This window comes from Hyalella azteca, unplaced genomic scaffold (assembly GCF_000764305.2).
Source record: "Hyalella azteca isolate HAZT.00-mixed unplaced genomic scaffold, Hazt_2.0.2 contig11162, whole genome shotgun sequence".
Taxonomy (NCBI): Eukaryota; Metazoa; Arthropoda; class Malacostraca; order Amphipoda; family Hyalellidae; genus Hyalella; species Hyalella azteca.
Window position 1 is genome coordinate 65,523 of NW_025941170.1, and position 22,428 is coordinate 87,950.

The window sequence follows — 22,428 nt, forward strand, 5'->3', positions numbered from 1 at the left end:
CAGACGGACCAGACAAGCCAGACGACCAGAGACCAAACGAACCAGACGGCCAGAGGGATCAGACGAGACAGACGGACCAGACAAGCCAGACGACCAGAGACCAAACGAACCAGACGACCAGAGGGATCAGACGAGACAGACGGACCAGACAAGCCAGACGACCAGAGACCAAACGAACCAGACGGGACAGACGACCATAGCAACCAGACAGGACAGACGAGACAGATAAACCAGACGGAACAGACGGACCAGACAAGCGAGACAGGCGCACCTGTGCTTGAGGTCGACGAGGCTGGAGCTGAACCAGAGCTTCTGGTGGGCGCGCCAGCGCTGCTGCAGGCTGGCCGCGCTCTCTACAGCCTGCTGCAGACGCTCCCTGTAAAGGCATAAGTTACTTTTCTATTATATTCTATATTATAATGCAAACATGGCAGTTACTTTATTATATATTACAATATGTGCTAATGAGACATTTAATTTAATTACTTATTCAATTATTAAATATATACTGAACAAATAATATTTTAGTTAGTTATTAATATAGAACTATAACGCCAGGCATTCATTATTGAAATGAGGTTGATTGAACGTAGTTCCAAAATAATCAACTCCTAATCAACGCTATTTCAACGTAATCAATTCTTAATAAAAGCTGTTTCAACGTAATAAATTATTAATCAACGCTGTTTCAACAAAATCAATTCTTAATCAATGCTGTTTCAACAAAATCATTTCTTAATCAACGCTGTTTCAACAAAATCAATTCTTAATCAACGCTGATTCAACAAAATTAATTCTTAATCAACGCTCTTTCAACAATATTCAATTCAGTGGCGTCCCTGGCTCGGGGCGGCGCCCCTAGCTTAGGACGGCGCCCCTGGCTCAGGGCGGCGCCCCTGGCTTAGGACGGCGCCCCTGGCTCAGGGCGGCGCCCCTGGCTTAGGACGGCGCCCCTGGCTTAGGACAGCGCCCCTGGCTTAGGGCGGCGCCCCCGCAACGTACGTGGCGTGGGCGACGTCCTGACGCAGCAGGAGGGCGAGGGCGTCGGAGGCGAGGTGCTCGGTGTCGCTCATCTGCTCCTGCAGGCGGGAGAACTCGCGCACCACCTCCTCCCGCTCCTTCAGCAGCCGCCGCCCTACGCTCAGCACCTCCCTGTGGTGGGGGGGGGGGGTTAGGGGTGTTGGGGGGTGTTAGGGTCACCCATTACCCCTTCAGGGGTCTCCGGCCACCCCTGAGGTCGGGGGGTGTTATGGGTGTTATGGTGGTGTTAGAGGTGTTAGGGTTGTCACCGGACGTTCGCCACAACCTGTAAACTTGTCAGAATGCTCAGAGCTCCACGGCCAAATGCCGGCAACTATCTTAGAAAAACTTCAATTGCACTGAAATGTGTTCCATTAAAACTTCGGTTACACGGACGAAACTTAATTTTATTTAAAATAATTCAGCAAAGCACAGTCTAAAACAGGCACGGTTAAGAGTTAAACTAGAGTGACATCAGGTTCATGATAGAGGAGCAGTTTACAAAAACTTTCACGGCACAGCCAAGACTCCAGCGTTAGAGCAAGGAATGCTGAGAGTGGAGTGAGTACAGGTATGAACCTCACTGTAGGGCGGGATAGAGAGGAGAACAGGTATGAACCTCACTGTAGGGCGGGATAGAGAGGAGTCTACGCTAGACGTTGCTTTCGGTATGCACACGAGATGAAAATTAACGTGTGTAATAGTGAACGATGTTCACCTCTCACAGGGTTATTTCAGTATACATAAAAATACTCAAAATAACATTAAATATGAGTTTATCATTTAGACGTTTAGATTTAGATGAGTTGAAAATAATGTCATTTTCATCTAGAACTTCTGTAGGGTCTTGTTTTTCTCAATATGTACAATAGGTGTTTTAAAATAGATAATAGGTGATGTGAAAAGTATTATAGGTTCAACACGTTGACTACGATTGCTTCATCTTGTACTATTATTTCATTTTTTGTACTGTTTTTAAGCAGGGTTGCCAGACGGTCATTTTTTCGCGACAAATTCCGTGCTTTAGTTTTTCTCAATTGCGTTGGCCGGCTAAAATTTATGATAGGGGTGCTTCCTAATTAATTTTCATATACTACAAAAAGAAAATAAAAGGAATTTTTATAGCGGAACCTACAAATAAACTAGTATACATTGAGTTATCGACCATTTTTGGCCTGTTTTGTTCTCGGATTTGGCCGACTTTAGGCAACCTGAATTATGTACCACTACGTCCTGGAGAAATACATTTCGTGGTACGCATCAGTACCAATACGTAGTCAACGTGTTAATACACACCCACTAACACCCACAGTAATCTGCTATGACTCAGATTGAGGTCACCCATGACCCCTGAGGTCACCCATGACCCCTGAGGTCACCCATGACCCCTGAGATCACCCATGACCCCTGAGGTCACCCATGACCCGAGGTCACCCATGACCCCTGAGGTCACCCATGACCCGAGGTCACCCATGACCCCTGAGGTCACCCATGACCCGAGGTCACCCATGACCCCTGAGGTCACCCATGACCCGAGGTCACCCATGACCCCTGAGGTCACCCATGACCCGAGGTCACCCATGACCCCTGAGGTCACCCATGACCCGAGGTCACCCATGACCCCTGAGGTCACCCATGACCCGAGGTCACCCATGACCCCTGAGGTCACCCATGACCCGAGGTCACCCATGACCCCTGAGGTCACCCATGACCCGAGGTCACCCATGACCCCTGAGGTCACCCATGACCCGAGGTCACCCATGACCCCTGAGGTCACCCATGACCCGAGGTCACCCATGACCCCTGAGGTCACCCATGACCCGAGGTCACCCATGACCCCTGAGGTCACCCATGACCCGAGGTCACCCATGACCCCTGAGGTCACCCATGACCCGAGGTCACCCATGACCCCTGAGGTCACCCATGACCCGAGGTCACCCATGACCCCTGAGGTCACCCATGACCCGAGGTCACCCATGACCCCTGAGGTCACCCATGACCCGAGGTCACCCATGACCCCTGAGGTCACCCATGACCCGAGGTCACCCATGACCCCTGAGGTCACCCATGACCCGAGGTCACCCATGACCCCTGAGGTCACCCATGACCCGAGGTCACCCATGACCCCTGAGGTCACCCATGACCCGAGGTCACCCATGACCCCTGAGGTCACCCATGACCCGAGGTCACCCATGACCCCTGAGGTCACCCATGACCCGAGGTCACCCATGACCCCTGAGGTCACCCATGACCCGAGGTCACCCATGACCCCTGAGGTCACCCATGACCCGAGGTCACCCATGACCCCTGAGGTCACCCATGACCCGAGGTCACCCATGACCCCTGAGGTCACCCATGACCCGAGGTCACCCATGACCCCTGAGGTCACCCATGACCCGAGGTCACCCATGACCCCTGAGGTCACCCATGACCCGAGGTCACCCATGACCCCTGAGGTCACCCATGACCCGAGGTCACCCATGACCCCTGAGGTCACCCATGACCCGAGGTCACCCATGACCCCTGAGGTCACCCATGACCCGAGGTCACCCATGACCCCTGAGGTCACCCATGACCCGAGGTCACCCATGACCCCTGAGGTCACCCATGACCCGAGGTCACCCATGACCCCTGANACATGGACCAGTCCACCACATGGACTAGTCCACCACATGGCCCAGTCCACCACATGGACCAGTCCACCACATGGACCAGTCCACCACATGGCCGCCACATGTCCGCCACATGGCCGCCACATGGCCACCACATGGCACGCACCAGCCTCGTGCACGCAGAGGTACTCGGCGCACGCAGGATGGCCACGCACCACGCACACCTCCCACGCCTTCTGGCCCAGGTCGTTCTGGGGGGAAAAACAAATTAATACTTTTAATAATTAAATTGCTAACAATAACTATCTATCAATAATTACTCATGGAAACAATAACTAGTTATCAATAATTACTAATGCTAACAATAATTAGTTATCGATAATTACTCATAAAAATAATATTTAGTTATTAATAATTACTCATAATAATAATAGTTAGTTATCAATAATTACTTATGGTACCATTGATTAGTAATAAACGTAAAGGATAAACAATGAACTGGCATCGGAAAACTGAATGGGTGAAATTGTCCTAATAATGACACGTCAGGGCACACCTTGCAAGACTGGTTCAGCAACCCACCTTGAGCACCGTGTTGCAGCAACACCCACCTAGAGCACCGTGTTGCAGCAACACCCACCTAGAGCACCGTGTTGCAGCAACACCCACCTAGAGCGTGAGGTCAGCACCGTGTTGCAGCAACACTCACCTTGAGCGTGAGGTCAGCGCCGTGTTGCAGCAACACCCACCTTGAGCGTGAGGTCAGCGCCGTGTTGCAGCAACACCCACCTTGAGCGTGAGGTCAGCACCGTGTTGCAGCAACACGGAGCAGACCCCCGAGTTGCCAGACCGGGCCGCCAGATGCAGCGCCGTGTTGCCGTGGTGGTCCCGCCCGTCCAGCGGCACCTCCGCCGCCGCCATCTCCGCCACCAGCCACCGCACCATCTTAGCATATTATTATACATATTATTGCTATTATTGAAGTTATTATAGATTATAGTTATTATTAGGGCGATTATTATTATAATTAATTTCATTATTATTACGATTAATGTCCTTTTTTACGTTACTATTTTAATTAATGCCCTTTATTACATTACTATTATAATTAATTTCATTTTATACATTATTATCTTACATTGTAATTATTTTACTTATGTCGATTATCATTATTATAATTAATGTCCTTCCTTACATTACACGCAGCACCATCGTTCTTCCGTCTTTACTCTAATACATTACACGATCATCACTATAATCAATGTCTTCACACTCCGCGCAGCACTCACATCAATACATTACACGATCATCACTATAATCAATGTCCTCACACTACGCGCAGCACTCACATCAATACATTACACGATCATCACTATAATCAATGTCCTCACACTACGCGCAGCACTGACATGTTCCTGCGAGTATTTGGCCGCGAGGTGCAGCAGCGTGCGCTCGCCCTCCTTGCCGCGCACGCGCTCACGTACGGCCGTGTGGCGCACCAGCCACGCCACCACCTCCAGCTGACCGTACTGCGAAAAATAATAGCTTGTAAAATAATAGGTAAGAAATAATGGTTAAGAAATAGCAGGTACAAAATAATAGGGAAAAAATAAAAGGTAAGAAATAGCAGGTAAGAAATAATAGGTAAAAAATAGCAGGTAAGAAATAATAGGTAAAAATAGCAGGTAAGAAATAAAAGGTAAAAAATAGCAGGTAAGAGTTAATAGGTAAAAAATAGCAGGTAAGAAATAATAGGTAAAAAATAATTTGACGTCACAGTCGACCTTACCAAAATTCGGGTACCGCCCAGGCTTCTGACAAGAGTCGCTACACCCGGCGCAAAGTTATTTTGGGTCTGCTTGGCCACACGATCGAAACCAGCTCCTGGTCAGACTCTCACTTTCAACTTTACAGCCGCCCTAGAGTACGACAAGTGTTGGCCTGGCCGAATCGTACCGGCTTACAAGCCGCCTTTCATGCTCGGCCGAAGCGGAAATTAGCGGCTGATTTACGCGCCCCCCGAGTCTTGGGCGGCACCTGAAGCAAAGTCGGGCCAGCTTCTAAATTTAGTTACGACGCACCTTGACGGCGCAGACGACAGGCGTGTGGCCGAACTTGTTCTCGTCGTGTAGGGCACGCGAGGTGGCGGGCAGCGCCGTGAGCAGCCACGCGAGGCACGCCACGTGGCCCAGACACGCGGCCACGTGCACCAGGCCGTTGCCACGCGCGTCGCTCAGGTTACGCAGCAGCGCGCCCTCCATGTCGCACGTAGCGCGTTGCTGCGCGTCCAGTCGTATCATTATATTATCAACTAATATTATTATAATTATAATCAATATATCATTACGCGTGAAATGATATCATTATATTATCATAAAATTGTTATTTATTATTATAAATATACCATCATGAAATTCAATTAAAATACTCCTTCAGTAACTAAAACAATACAATACGTTACACCCCAACCCTCCTACCCTACACCGTGCCCCCACCACACGCAGTCCACCTACCATGCCCCCGCCCCCCAACCACGCCTCCCATCCCCCCCGTAACCCCCATCATCCTACCGCCCACCAAACATGGCTCCCATCCCCCTACCATTCCCCCGCCCCCTACCATCCCCCCGTAACCCCTATCATCCTCCCGTCACCACACCATGCCCACTGTCCCCCCACCCACCAGGGCGAGCAGGTCCCCTCGCTTCGCCAGGTCCAGGATGTTCCTGATCCAATCGGGGGTGCGGCGCCCCCGCTCGGGGGTCTGGGGGAAGAGGGGAAGAATTAAGCATTAAAGCCCCGCTGTATATTTGCTATATAATGCAGTATAATACAGTATAATACAGTAAGAAGTCTATAGATTATATTTTTATTTTAATGTGTTTTAATATCACAATAGTCACTCATCACATTCATCAAAGGACACAATAACCCCCAGCAACCCCCAGTGAGGGGGAAAGACTGAACCGGACGCCATGACAATCGTTTCGTCGAGAAATAATGCTAATTAATATCACAATAATAATACTAATAATTATAATAGTATTAATAAAGCTAATAATAATAATAATACTGACGGGGGCGGGGGCGGTGACGGCGTCATAGACGCAGGCGGAGTGGCGGAACTGCGGCGACACCAGCGGGGGAGCACCCTGCGGGGGGCGGGGGGTTAGCAGGGGTTGTTTAGTTGTATTAATTCTATATATTTACAATACTATATATTTACAATGCTGTACTATATTTACAAGCTAATGGATTTTGGACAAATTCTCAATTATTTCATTGAGTGGACGCACCTGAGTCAGGGCCCTGGCGTCTTTAGTGACCCCGGCGAGTTCGCTGAGCGTGTCCATGATGGAGACGGTCTTGAGGAGGGGCGGTTGGTGGTGGTGGTGGTGGTGGAGGAGGGGGGGAGGTGGGTACGATGGCTTGCGGGTGGTAACTCCACCACCAAATCCTCCACCACCGGTGGATGGCGGCCCTCCATCGCCTGTGGGTGGCGGCCCGCCACCAGCTTTCGTTCTTCCGTCTTTACCCTGGTCATCTATTCCACCAACATCCACCACCGCTGCAGATCCACCAGCCCTGCCACCACCTGCAGCAGCTGGTGGCAGTCGGCCAGATGGAGGCGGTATCCTGGATACGGTGCCATCAGCAGCGCTGCAAATGGAGCTGACTTCAGCAAGCGTATATGTCTTGTGTTTATATATATATACACGGCCCTACATATATATATATATATATATATATATATACGCCTACATATATACACGGCCCTTTAAATTAGTAATACCGCGGCAATGATTAGTGGACGTTTTTCAATGAGACCGTTTTAAATTTCAATTAACCTTTGCTAGCTGGACCTAACCTTAGTGGAATTGTAAAAGGATTTTTAAAAAACTTTTTCCTACACCTCTAGCCTAATCCTATGGCTAACCTAACGAGGTTTTCGTTAGTTAGCATCATAATTTAGACAAAAGAGCATTCATCTTTTTTCTGTGTCCCACAATTAGCAATTACTAGTCATATGTACATTCCGCGACACTAATTGTAAGACGTTCGGTCGCACGATATGCCAAAATGTCTCACTATTGTCGAATGTCTCACCACTAGTATCGAAAGTATGACTAACGTTTTGATCAAACAATTCCACGACAAGCTTTTTAGAGAATTAGATTAAACACGTCGCGCTTTTACCCAAGTTATGCATATATAGATATAAATAAATGCAAGTTTGATACAAGACCAGAGCATGCTTTTCATTTGTAATCTTCTTATTCGATTTTCCAATGAGACGAAAAAAATTTCTTGCTGGTGCCAACGCAATAGAAAAGATTCTGAAGAACTACACCAATATCATATATATGTAAATATATTCTGCCCCAATATATACATAGGAGAAACTATACCTGGACGAAGGAGAGGCTGGGGTTGCATTGTCTCCAACCCCTCCTGCAGGAGCACCTGCCCCTAGCTGGGGGCAGAGAGTGGGTACACAGGGTAAGAATAGCACTACAACTCTGGTAATAATAGCGCTACAACTCTGGTAAGAATAGCACTACAACAATGTTGGTAGGATAAACATCATACTCAGACAAATGAGTCTGAGGCCCGTTGTCCCGGCCTCACCTGGCGGATCTCATGTCTAAGGGGCCCGTTGTCCCAGCACGCTGGGTCCCGGAGTTCAGACTCAGACTTTGACTCCTTGAGCCGCGCGTCCCGGGCCAGCGGTCCCGGGAACTCCTGGTCCCCAGCGCGGGTCTTGCGGCGCGCCTGGTCCCGCCTGCGCTGCTTACCGTCCCGGCGTCCTGCGCGGGACGTAATGTAACAACGTAACGTAACGTAAAAATGTAACGTAACAACGTAACGTATTTAACACTCGCTAGAATTCGGTCTCTAAATGTATAATTATTTTTAAAAGAATTTTACGACAGTTGCGCAATATTTCTATCCCCATCAGACATCTGACGTTTAAATAACATTGATTTAACGTCCTCCGAGGAAGGATCTAGAGCCTTAGAAGAAGGCTCTAGAAGTAACTACCTTGGAGGAAGGCTCTAGAAGGTACTACCCTAGATGAAGGCTCTAGAAGGTACTACCGTAGGGGAAGGCTCTAGAAGGTACCTTAGAGGAAGTTTCTAGAAGGAACCACCTTAGAGGAAGAATCTAGAATGAGCCACTTCAGAGGAAAGTATTAGAAAGAACCCTCTCGAACGGAGGTCTTAAAAAGTACCATTTGGGATAGAGGTTCGAGAATGAACACCTCTGAGGGAGGTCCTGAATGTGGCCTCAATGTTGCCTTAATGGACAACATATGAACACTTTACTGGCCTTGGGTTTCTACTGCGGTTCACGTACCAGCAACTCTTGACGACGCGGGCGTGAGGCCAGACTGCGACGTCGAGGGCAAGTCGCGTTCCAGTTTCCAGTAGTCGCTCTCGTTGCTCCAGTCCTCAGTGGCGGGGAAGGCTACCGTAGATCCTCCCGATACCGTCGATCTCCCTGCAGTGGTCGTCGGTTCATCGAGAACATCGGTCGCTGCCCTCGCAGCAGACGCATTGCGTGACTCAGGAACGTCCAGAGGGTTCGACCGTTGGACGTTAGATGTCAAGGGTTCGACCGTTGATTGATCAGGGTTCTGGTCGAGGGTGTACTCACGATTTTGGTCACGGGATGGACGAGGAACAGCACCTAAAATTTTTGAATTTTCCCCAGACAGGTTTGGACTCCCGACGGAAGAACTATAGTTCACCAAATTCTGTCGGCTCGAAGTCCTACAAGATTTGGAAGACTTCGCCTCCTCGGTCTTAGGCTCCACCAATAGTGGTCGAATGTGGGACTGCTTTCCGCCGGGAGTTTTAGGGATGGGTTTCCTCCGGTCCACGGTTGGGGAATGCTTAACTGGCAGGTGAGGAATGAGGTTTTCAATGTACTCGTAGCAATCAGTGTCACTATAGCACGCGTTGTCGTTCTCCTCTGAGGCGCTGATTTCGCAGCTTCCTGAGGTACCACACAAGTTTTCAGTTATGATCATTGTTAGAGTACCGGAGATCAGGTTTCGGTGTTTAGCAGAGTACAAACTTGGCAATAAAAAAATTATGACACTCGTACAGAAAAACTTCGCTTCGCCTTTCTAAAAACTTTCACAAATTTAAATCAATAAATGCTTCGTGTGGCGCGGGTAAATAGCCGCTTCGTGGAGCGTATGCATGGCTGAACAACCAGAATATCCCAGTGCCCCCTACATTTTAATATCAATATCAATAAACTACAATAAACTACAATAAACTACAATAAACTACAATAAACTACAATAAACTACAATAAACTACAATAAACTAAACCATCTTACATCCCACGATGTCTCATACAATGTGCTCAAGCATAAGTATCAATACGCGAAAGACGCGGGGTAAAACCCGGGGGTGGCCCCCCATTTTTTACTGCAACAGCAATGAACACGTAACTCGTTGACACAACATTCGTATGTATGTACGAAACATTTTACAGAAGACAAGCTCTTTATGAAATGCAAGTGCAAAACATGAAAACCCATTGTATTTTGGAAATGCTGTAACCGAACTTGTTATTCTTGAAATTTATTTAATAAAAGTGCAGAGAAATTCTAAGATCACAGCTTCAATGTCATCAGGCATTCGCTCGCATAGGGATTGATATGATCAAAGTTAAGGAGGCAGTTCTCAAGGAATAAAATCACTGTCATTCCCCTGTTCTTCTACATCCAAATGAGCAAGAAACTTCCCTCCTCAGCAACTATAGCATTCAATTCATAAAAACAAGTTACTCGGTGATCGCAAGAACATAACAATCTTTTCCACCAACCTTTATATTAATAACAAACATCGTTACTTTTCTTTAATGCTAAAATTCTAATGCCTCATCTAAATCTAACCATATACCGTAAATCTCTCGAAAAAGACGCAATTAACAAAAAACGGGCGTTCCAGTTTCTAATCACAACGATTCATCTCACCTTGTACAAGTGAAGCTGCTCGTTTGCCGACACCCGCGTCTGTTTTACCAACAGTCGCGTACGGGAGATGAACGTCCTGCTGCTCGTTGTCCTGCACGTCCTGCTCGCCGTCTTCAGCGTCAGAGTCCTGCGAGTTACGGAAGTGTCCGCGGAGACTGGAGCTGTAGCCACTGAGTCTAGCAGCGTTTTCCCGCGCAACTATCCGAGCGTAGTTCCTCTTGAGGGCGTAGAGGCGGGAAGACTTGTACTTCAGGTCGGTCTCGTCACAAACCGAGTCGAAAATGGCACTTTCAGTCGCTGAGATGTCGCAATAAGCGTAGTCTTCGTCTAAGTCCCCAAGTTCTTCCTCCTCTTCGAGGTTGTCGTTGGGGGGAACGTATTTCTTGTACTTGATGAACTTGAGAGTGGACTTGACAGCAGAGTCTATCTTCTTCTCGCTGTCACACTTGTCGGAACGGCGATGCTTGGTTTGGAGTTCTACATTAGACGTTTTTCGTACCAGTTTAGGAGACGCGATTGATGCATCATCATTTTGTGAAACACCAGCTAGCTTCGTATGCGAATAGGTTGTTGAGTTTTTGTCATCGGTGAATCGGTTATCATTTTTGGCGATTTTATCGGCACCAACGCAGCCACGGGCGACAGAAAGGGTGGTGGCTAGTAACGTCCTGCGGGTGCTAGATATTCCAGTTTCGTTGTAACATTTATTGGTGAGAGGCGGTATGTGACTTGAATTTGATACACTAGCTTTTCGGAGATTGTTTTTATCCGCGATGTTTTTCCTTGGCTTCTCGCTCGCAGTTTGGATATCGGACTTCGAGGCTGTCACCCACGCATTTGGAACACCGTGTGTGTTGTCCTCTAGTTCAGACGAATCATTTTTACGGCTGTGTACTTTTTCAGGGCAGTTTGTACCCAGCAATTGTTCCCCGTCTTCTAAACACTCGATTGTCGATGAACTACCAACAAACCCCAAGTCTCTGCTGTCGGTATCATGACACGAAGTAATCTCCTCGCACGTAATCTGAGTATCATGATGAGTAACATCCAAAATATTATTGTTAGACACTGGACTGTAGAAGCCTTTGTTGTAACCTGATTGACAACGCTGAAATTTCTTGGCCTCGGCTTGCCTGAATTCTAGGAGTGCAGAATTCACATCGACCCCGTCCACCTGGTCGAACGAACCGCTGTTGAACCCGCTAGAGGGGCTGCTCCTGCTATAGCGTAGAGTCGGGTCCCCGGCTAGGGTTATGGACGATGCCGACCCCAGAGGGTTGCTGTACTGCAGAGTGGGGTCCCCGGCTAGGGTTAGGGTTGGATTTGACTCGGGTTGTGTCACGGGCAAGTCTTCAGGGTCGGGATGAGGGTCGGGGGGTTCTGGCAGCTCGAGGGCGATGAAGCTGCTACGGGGGCTCAGCTCGTCTGCGGGAGCGAGACTCATTACAGCTGCGCAAATAGAACTACTGTACGCCATGGTATCACTGATACGCGCCCCTTCGCCAGGACAAAGTCGGTCAGATTGACCCACACAGGGGCAAACAGTGCATCATTATTTGGACATACGATGACGTGAACCTACATGAACGTTCATTTATTGGCACACTCAAAGATATTAATGGAACTTTGTCTAAATAACGATGCATGTTTTGCCCTTGCATAGGTTATCAATACCTCTCTGCTGGTGCTGTGGGTAAGGAAGTGTGTCGCTATTAGGACAAAATTGACCAATCATTGTTTTCAGAAGTGCAAGGTAGGGTTGGTAGTTAGGGAGAATAAATTGAATTATTTCAAATTATAATCATAGTAGGTATCATGGGAGGAGGGGATGGAGGGGCAGGCAGGCAGGGGGAGAGCAGGAGGAGAGCAGGAGGAGAGCAGGAGGGCAGGAAGAGGGCAGGGGGAGAGCAGGAGGAGAGCAGGAGGAGAGCAGGAGGAGAGCAGGAGGGCAGGAAGGCAGGGGGAGAGCAAGAGGAGAGCAGGAGGAGGGCAGGAGGAGGGCAGGAGGAGGGCAGGAGGAGAGCAGGAGGGCAGGAGGAGGGCAGGAGGGCAGGAGGAGGGCAGGAGGGCAGGAGGAGGGCAGGAGGGCAGGAGGAGGGCAGGAGGGCAGGAGGGCAGGAGGGCAGGAGGAGGGCAGGAGGGCAGGAGGGCAGGAGGAGGGCAGGAGGGCAGGAGGAGGGCAACATATCAATTATTATATTCCAAATCGTTGAAATTCAGATTGCGTGAGAGTTTATTTCTCTCAGTCAAATGCATCGATTAATAAATTAAAATTAATTAAAAATATTGGTATTATTTACTTGATATAGCTTCCTAAAATCTCTGTACGTAAATGAACGATGAATTTTTACCCAAATTTAATGTTTATAAACTAATTTAGTTGCCTCACTTGCCGCTTAACATATATAAAATATGTGAATTGTCATGTCCTACAGAAAGGGTTCAGTTAACCATCTAAATTTCTCTGTACGACTTATTAAAAAACGATTTCAGCATTAACTATGAAAAAAAGTTTTTTTCTCACAACGTTCATTATTTCGTCAATATATTTGCTTACTAGTTAACTAATTATTGTGTCATGCTAATTGTGTGACGTAAATTGTGTGATGTTTATTGTGCGATATCAATTGCGTTATGTTGATTGTTTTATGTTAATTGTGTAATGTTAATTCTGTGATTAAAAAATTCAGACGTCTGCCTCCAAACGGCAAAGATGAAATCTTGAAATGTTGAGTTTGTCCTCACGTGTGTTGCGTGTCTGTGAGAAATAGATCCTCTCAATGGGAACAGCTCAAAGTCAACTATACCATTTGTCCCCATATACAGACGATGGTGGTAAAGATATTCTTCAAACGGTGCTTCTCTCCGTTTTTCATGGCTGGCATGCATGAAGGATATGAATTAGCTATGAATTTCAGGGGGCATTTAAATTTTATGAATAAGAAGGATTCCTGAGCACCAAATGTCAGCAAACTAGCGACTAATTTTCTTTGTTCATTGCACCACCAATTAAATCAGACCATATTTCCCATCAAATATCATAATAGACGCAGGCTGACTTCTTTCAATTTGATGTCCTCTATTTATGGAAGGGCGCCTTGTAAATAATAGATGTATGTCAATCTTCATGAGTTACCCAGGAATTGAAAAGTTAATTCTTATCAAGATCAATACGAAAAAGTCTTCAATAGTACGTATATCCAAAAATATCATTTGAAAAAATGAAATTCAGGTTTATAATGATGGGAAAAAAAAGATTTGTAGGGCATATTATATCTTTGTATCAGTTTTGACATAAATTTGCAAAAAAACTTTTTAACGCTTTCATGAGTCCTCGGAAATTTCTTACCATCCGCCCCGGGGACGACCAGTCCGTGATGAATATATTTGTTAAGCCATATGGGCTCAATTATTGAATGACGAAGTAGACGCTGCATGACCCTGCATCATTAATCACGTACATGATAATTATTCATTAATGACGTACATGATAATTATTCATTAATGACGTACATGATAATTATTCATTCATGACGTACATGATAATTATTCATTAATCACGTACATGATAATTATTCATTAATTCTGTAAGGGAGGAGGGGTGGCCAGCACCCCCGAGCACGTGACCCACCGTTTTAGGTTTTTCTTTCATGGCTGCGTTAATTTTATTTTCGATTTCTTTGAAGTTCTTGTAAATACTCATAACACAGTTTTTACAATCATAAGAGGAACAGCCTAAATCAGCAAAAGCAATAAAACAGCAACAACAACAGCAGCATCATCAGTAAGAACGCCACAAGCGATCTTCATCAGCACAATTATTCACGGTGAATTAATATGGGAAACTCGCGATATAACAATTGAACTATTCACGGAGCAGGCAGGCACCGACAGCAGCACGCGACATCCTCTCTCACTGACGGCAGGCGCGGCACTGAAACGTTTGTCGCTCGCGCCACCTGAGGAGGGCAGTGCAGAACCTCCTGCAGACGTTGCTTGCAATGCCTTCTGTTTAGCCCATGAAGGCCGCTTGACAAGTTTACTTGCCACACATTAAAAATGAAATTTCTCCGAAACTACGAATGTGGTGGTTTGAAATGTAGTCTCACGGTAACGAGACGAGTACTGAACGTGTTCCGAACGAGTTACAGCGCTGTGCTGTGCTGCCTGTGTGCATCATGCCTGCTTAGTTCGCCTCGGAGTTTGCTGCTGTGAGCAATGGCGCTACTACGTCAGAAAAAACGCAAGTTACCACTTATGTCTGCTAGCTAAAACTAACGAATACACTGAATATACTTCCTAAAAAATTTCCTAATGATATATGTATGCTTTTTTGTTATTCTAATATCATAAGATCACTTTATAGGTACAAAAACATATGTCGAAAATGTACTTGCCAGCCGAATATAAATTATGAAATCGTTATTTTTTCAATCTACCACTGGAAAGCGGGTATCAATAATTTCCTTTTCACTCTGATTTCAGGTTCCCACTTGACGAAATTCGTGATATTTTCCTATTGCAAGAAGACGCAGAAGACCAAAATTTCTCCTTTCAATGAGAATTTTGCTTGCTAATGTTCTGGATGATTCTGTAAACGACGATCAACTCGAAATCGCACCCTACCAACCTCAACATCGACTTGCTGTGGTTCCATGCACTAAAGGAACAGTTATTTTACGCCCCTGCAACCAAACCATTGAAAATTTTCGAGTAGCGGTTTTGAACATTAAATAATATTGAGGTTTTGAGTGAACAGAACAGAAACCATGCTAATCAGAAAGGATTTCCTTGTAGCGATATAAATACAGAAAATATGAAGATATTTCTAGCCATTCATATTCTCTCAGGGTACAATAAGATTCCTCACAGAATGACTCTGTGGGAGTGTATTACCAGACACTTAAAATAAATTTGTTATGAATTCAATGAGACGGGACCCCTTTGATCAAATTATGAGAAGCTTGCACTTCAACGCTAATATGAAAATGGATAGCGATCGATTCTATAAGGTTCGTCCGCTTTTTGAACTCTTCAACAATGCCAATAAAGATAGGAATTGTTGTGAATACTACAACATTGATGAAATCATGGTTCCATGTTATGGAAAACAAGGTTGAAAGCACTAAATTAGAGATGAACCCGTGAGATTTGGGTTCAAACTTTGAGTAATCAGCACGTCTGATGGGATTCTGCAACATGTCGAGCAATATATTGATATTAAATAATTGAACTGCAAAAATTCATTTGAATATGAGTTACATTATCGAGCATAAGCTTACGAGGTTACTCAGCAATGGAAAGCAGCGGATGTGAAATATTTTGGACTTGAAAGCTTCTACGAGAAAAAGTTTGTTTAAAATATATGAATAAAAAAATCAATCACGTTTCTCTGAATCAACCCAAAAAACATCATTCCATCACGCACTGGAGGCAGGGTTGTCCATCATTCCATCAAGCACTGGGGGCAGGGTTGTACATCATTCCATCAAGCACTGGGGGCAGGGTTGTCCATCATTCCATCAAGCACTGGGGGCAGGGTTGTCCATCATTCCATCAAGCACTGGGGGCAGGGTTGTCCATCATTCCATCAAGCATTGGGGGCAGGGTTGTCCATCATTCCATCAAGCACTGGGGGCTGGGTTGGCCATCGGTTTAGCCCAGCCACTGAACTTACTTTATCACCGACTTCTAATGCCAAACCTATTTTCCGGCATTTGAAGTGCCTATAGCTCATTGATAAGTGCTCTCAAATAATAGGCATTAATATCGTATAATTTAATTCAAATCAATAGCATAGGGATTGTTCAGGAAAGATGTGCGGGTCATATGTAATTGATGGATTAGATCTCGAATTCCTTTACACGATTTCTAAGTAGAAATTCACTATTGATAAATAAAAAATTAGGTTTTTCATTAAATTGTTTAAATACTACATCATATTGAGGGCAATTCTTCAGTACGATTGATTTCAAAATTGTTAGGTCATCTTATGGGATTTATTTCTGTTCCAAAATAACGGAGTGTTTAATTAGTTAGTCGAGAATTTAATTTGATGCAAATAAAATATTCGGAAACATATGTAGGGATTACTAGCATTTTATAAATGTGGGCAGTTTTTGCATGAAAGTGCAGTAGGATACGTGTTACAACTGCTTTCTGCCTATTGGTTAGTTTGCACACTTTCAAGGCACTATTGTCAGGTGATAATGTTGATACCATTCGTCCCTGGATATTTCCTCATTAATATCTTCCTCCCTTTCGATTCCGAAAGGGAGGAATTTTATATTCCTTATTTATATTCTATACTATATTCCCCTCCATGTTGTACTATACCTTCCTTACATTCACCTGTCCCCTCCATGTTGTACTATACCTTCCTTACATTCACCTGTCCCCTCCATGTTGTACTACCTTCCTTACATTCATTGGGGGCAGGGTTGTCCATCATTTCATCAAGCATTGGGGGCAGGGTTTCCGTAAGCAACCGTCTTTACCTGAAAATTATATCACAAGAGATAATTTACCGTAATTAGTGCAATTCTAGCATCCTAGAATGTCAGGGTTGAGAGACGCTGCCGATGTATACAATTATAGGGTTCACCGATCAATATAATTGTCTCGAATAATATCATTCAATCTTACAAATTTTCGTTATAGTCGCCGGCATGGTCGTTGTTGATTTTTTCTTGGATGATTATTATCATTATTATCTTGGAACTCGCATTTATTATCATTCTAACGGTTCGTGTTACAGATTTGGTTTAGCTTGCGCTCAAATAAGTTTTCTCTACATGTTCATAGAAAATTTAGATTTTTACAGTAATTTGTAATCAAAATTCGTGAATTTGAGAAGTGTATGTTTTTTTGAGTAATTATTCCTTATGTTAACGTGATGTTATAGCTCACTTTATAGCATCAAACATATTTGCAGGCATTTGAGGTGCCTATAGCTCATTGATTACTGCTCTCAAATAATAGGCATGACTATTGTATAAATTAATTCAAATAAATAGAATTGTGATTGTTCAGGAAACACGTACGGGTCATATGTGGTCGATAAATTAGGTTAGGAATTCATTTGCACGATTTCGAGTTAAATCTTAACTATAAAAAAAATATTTTTTCAACAATTCAAATACTTCATCATATTGAGGGAAATTCTTCGGTACTATGGATTTCAAAATTGTTAGGTCATCTTATGGGACTTAATTCTGTTCCCAAATAACTGAGCGTTTAGTTAGTTCTTCGAGAATTTAATTAAATGCAAAGAAATAATCGGAAACATAAGTACTGCTTACTGTTTTTTTGCGAATTTGGACAGATTTTGCATGAAAGTGAAATTAGGATTCGTGTTTGAGATATTTCTCCAACACATTAGATTGTGACCAAATTCGACACCACTACCTACTTCGTCTTTATGGATGCGCTGCTTCGAGATGCAATCAATTGCTATCTCTTATTCAGCGTTCAAAAATATTTAAAAGTAATCAATCATAGGCGGAGTCAACATAATGAGTGATTGAGATTCATAATCAAGAGTACTGCACACTTCATGAAAAATTCCCATTATGATTTTTTTGACGAATAACTAAGTAAGTTATCACTTGACGAGATTGCACTTGCAATGTAAGAAGTTGGACCAGACCGATACGTTCCTACCAAGTGGATAGTGAAAACAATTAAAAGGAGGCAATATTCACAATAATGTGGCGAAATGTTTGGGTGAAATGAACACAGTAGTGCGGTACGTTTTCGACTCGCAGCCAAATTTATCTGTTGCACTTCAGATATGGGGAAATTGACATTTCAAAAACTTTTATTGGATATTTAAGGAATGGAACTCATAGGTAGATATTGATTAACAGGATTCATGCCAGATTTCACATGATCGAGGTTCACGTCCACAGGAATATTTTTTCTTCAGTAAATCTCATCAGGCTCATATATATCACCGTTCAGAATCTGACTTAAAAGCGGGCAGATGAATGGCAATGATGGTGGTGGTGACGTGCGAATATTTTTATTGGAATATTAGAAGCGTTTGTTGAAAGCACATTAGACATTCCTAAACATTTTCTCATAGAAGACTTTTTTATTCATCAAGTAAAGACTAAATTGAAAAGTAAATTAAGCTAAATATGCGGATTGCCGATTAGCAATGAACTAACAGATCATCTGCCATTTCAAAGACCGGCTTGCAAACGGCGCTTCGCCCATCGAAATGATTTATTATGTTACCCACCACCAAAAAGATGTATTCACCGGAACTCATTATCATGTTTTCAGTAAGTGCAGATAGAAATTCAAGTAGTCGTTCCGTGTTGGAAAGTGCGTGTAAAAAGTAAATTAAGCAGGACGCATAGATAATATGTAATTTTTCATGCATATGGTATTTTCTGCTGATAAATTGAAATGTAGCAGATTCCTGAATTTAGGTGCACGATTTCGAGTTAGATCTTAAATATTAATAAATAAATAAGTTTTTTATAGACTTATTTAAATACTACATCAATTTGAGGGAAATTCTTTTGTACTATGGATTGCAAAATTGTAAGGTCATCTTATGGGACTTAATTTTGTTTCAAAAAAACTGAGCGTTTAGTTAGTTCGTCGAGAATTTAATTAGATACAAATAAATAATCGGTAACATATATACGGCTTGCTGTTTTTTTTGTAAAATTGGGCAGTTTTCACATGCAAGTGAACTAAGATTCGTGTTACAGCTCTTTCTCCTACACATTGGACATTTTATCAAATTTGACACCACTGCCTAATTCGTCTTCATGAATGCGCTACTTCGAATGCAATCAATAACTATCTCTCAGTAAGTGTTCAAAAATATTTACCGTTACAAATCACTGGAGGTAGGTAAAGTAATGAAGTGATTGAGATTCATAACCAAATATACTGCACACTTCTTGATAAATTCCCACCCTAATTTTTTTTAGGTGTAACAAAGTAAGTTATCACTTAGCATGATTGCACATGCAATGTAACAAGTTGGACTAGACCGATTCGTTCCTACCAAGTGGATAGTGAAAGCAATTAAAAGAAGGAAATATTCACACTGATGTGGGCAAAATGTATGGGTGAAATGGACACAGTAGTGCGATACTTTTTCATATCGAAGCCGAATGTATCTGATGCGCTTCAGATATGGGGAAATTGACACAAAATATTTGTACGCACTTGGAAAAATCTAGTACAGTAGTTATAATTTTCGAAAACTTTTTTTTTTTATATTTAAGGAATGGTACTCTTAAGTAGATATTGATTAACAGGATTCATGCCAAATTTCACATCATCAAGGTCTACGTTCCTTGGAATATTTTTCCTTCATTAAACCTCTTCAGGCTCATATTTATCACCGTTCAGAATCTGACTTAAAAGCGTGCCGATGAATGGGATTGATGAAGTTGGTGACGTACGCATATTGTTATAAGAATGTTAGAGGCATTTGTTGAAAGCACATTAGACATTCCTAGACATTTGCTCATTGAAAACTTGTTTATTCGTCAAGTAAAGCCTAAATTAAATAGTAAATTAAGCTCAATATTAGGATTGCCGATTGGCAATAAACTAACAGGTCGTCTGCCATCTCAAAGACTGGCTTGCCAATGGCGCTTCGCCCATCGAAATGACTTGTTATATATGTTACCCACCGAAAAGATGTATTCGCCGGAACTCATTATAATGTTTTCAGTAATTGCAGACAGAAATACAATTAGTCGTATCACGTGGCTGGGAAGTCCCTGAAAAACGTAAAGGATTCGGCATCGAAGTTGATGTATTGTCGGCTGATCGTGTGATAGAATTACAGGTTGCGAACGTTCCAGGTCTCTTTTACAGGCGTCTTCGTGGTGACCTCATTGAAATATACAAGTGTACATTTGGTTAATACAAGGTCCCAGAAGGATAAGTAGAATTTGAAGCAAGAAGAAGAAGCAAATTTGAAGCCAGGGGCCATGGCTATAAACTAAAAAAAACTGCGTTGCATTACATCCACGCGACAACATTTCTTCTCGCTTCGAGTCACCGACATGTGGAACAGCCTCCCTGATTACATCGTTGACGCTCGGAGTATGAACGCTTTCAAGAATAGATTGGATAAAGCTATGGAGAAATATATGTTCAGACTTGAAATGCCTAGCACCATATCGAACCCGGTGGAAGTCTAGAATCTACTTCAAACTATCGTCAGTTATGAAAAGATCCGGTCTATAAGGACCTGTTGTTAAATCTCCTGTGGAGACAGGCCACATCAGGCCAATTCCTCAGCGATATAATATTTCCTATATGATATGATATGATATGATATGATATGGTATATATGTTAACATTCTGGAGGTTCGTGTTATATATTTAGCTGTGTTTCAAATAGAATAAGTTTTTTCTGCAAGTTCATAGAAATATTAAATTCCACGGCAATTTCTAATCAAAATTCATGAGTTTGAATTGTTGACTCACTTATGAGTAATTATTCCTTATGTTAACTGTGATGGGATAGCTCACTTTATAGCGTCAAACATATTTGCAGGCATTTGAAGTGAATATAGCACATTGATTACTGCTGTCAAATAATAGGATTAGCTATTGAAGAAATTAATTCAAATAAATAGCATAGTAATTGTTCAGGAAACATGTGCGGGTCATATGTGGTCGATGGATTAGAAGTCGAATTCATTTGCACGATTTCGAGGAAGAATTTAAGTATAAATAAACGCAAAATTAAATTTGCACTAAAATTATTTGAATATTACATCATATTGGGAAAAATTCGTCATGTGGATTTCAATAATTTTTTCATCTTATGGGACTCAATTCTGTTCCAAAAGAACGGAGCGTTTAGTTAGTTAGTTGAGAATTTAATTTGTTGCGGATAAAGAACCGGAAACATATATACGGTTTTCTGGCTTCCTGCGGGAAACTCTTTTTCCAGCAGTACAAATATCTTACACAATTTCACTGCACTATAGAAATAATCGTCGAATACGCTGCTGCGAGATGCAATCAGTTGCAATCGCTTGGCCACCGCTCAAAAATATCAAGATCTAAAAGTAACCAGATAAGATTTCTGGTACTGAGTGATTTGAACTAATGGCCAAAAATACAGAACATTTAATAATAAATTTCTTCGATCACTTCTTTCCAGGTATAACTAAGTAAATTTTAATCTATAACGATTGTACCTGCAATGTAACAAGTTGGACTAGACCGATTCGTTCGTACCAAGTGGATGGTAAAAGAAATTAAAATGATTCCATATTCACAAGGACGTGGATGAAATGTATGGGTGAAATGTGCACAGTAGTGCGATACTTTTTTCAAATCGTATCCGAATAGATTTGTTGCACTCCAGATAGGGGAAAATTTACATCAAATATTTGTACACACATAGAAAAAACGCCAAATAGTAGTTATAATTTTCGACAACTTCTAATGGATATCCAAGGAATGATTCTCTTAAGTAGATATCGATTGGTAGGATTCATGCCGGATTTCACATCATCAAGGTCCACGTCCACAGGAATACTTTTTCTTCATTAAACCTCTTTAGGCTCAAATTTATCACCGTCCAGAATCTGACTTGATAACATGGCGATGAACGGGAATATAATAATGGTGGTGACGTACGAAAATTACTGTTATAAGAATACCCTATCGAAATTCGAAGACCTGTCAGCCGCTGGCACATGGACGCCCCAGGTTCTTATGGCCGGGTAAATTAGAAGCTCTATGTCCGCATTAGGTTCCGGTTGCCGTAGCGAAATAAGCGCCGAAATGGAATCTTGTGAAATTA

General features: G+C 43.3%; 2 protein-coding genes across 2 annotated transcripts in view; both read right to left on the reverse strand.

Annotated features, from left to right (window-relative positions):
- The window catches only part of LOC108666741, a gene marked incomplete in the record, with an annotated part of 17,475 nt that extends 5,373 nt beyond the window's left edge, over positions 1-12,102 (reverse strand). The window contains 13 exon segments of the mRNA XM_047882729.1: positions 272-376; positions 1,003-1,152; positions 3,633-3,883; positions 4,422-4,577; positions 5,042-5,161; positions 5,714-5,911; positions 6,315-6,395; positions 6,709-6,783; positions 6,928-7,291; positions 8,041-8,105; positions 8,261-8,439; positions 8,990-9,631; positions 10,626-12,102. Of these exon segments, the coding sequence (XP_047738685.1) occupies positions 272-376; positions 1,003-1,152; positions 3,633-3,883; positions 4,422-4,577; positions 5,042-5,161; positions 5,714-5,911; positions 6,315-6,395; positions 6,709-6,783; positions 6,928-7,291; positions 8,041-8,105; positions 8,261-8,439; positions 8,990-9,631; positions 10,626-12,102 (3,863 nt within the window).
- Positions 12,103-12,415: 313 nt separating this feature from the next.
- On the reverse strand, positions 12,416-12,811 carry LOC108666742 (pectinesterase inhibitor 10-like). Its single transcript, XM_018153661.1, has one exon. It carries the CDS (start codon positions 12,809-12,811, stop codon positions 12,416-12,418), a length of 396 nt encoding a protein of 131 aa, XP_018009150.1.
- Positions 12,812-22,428: the final 9,617 nt, after the last annotated feature.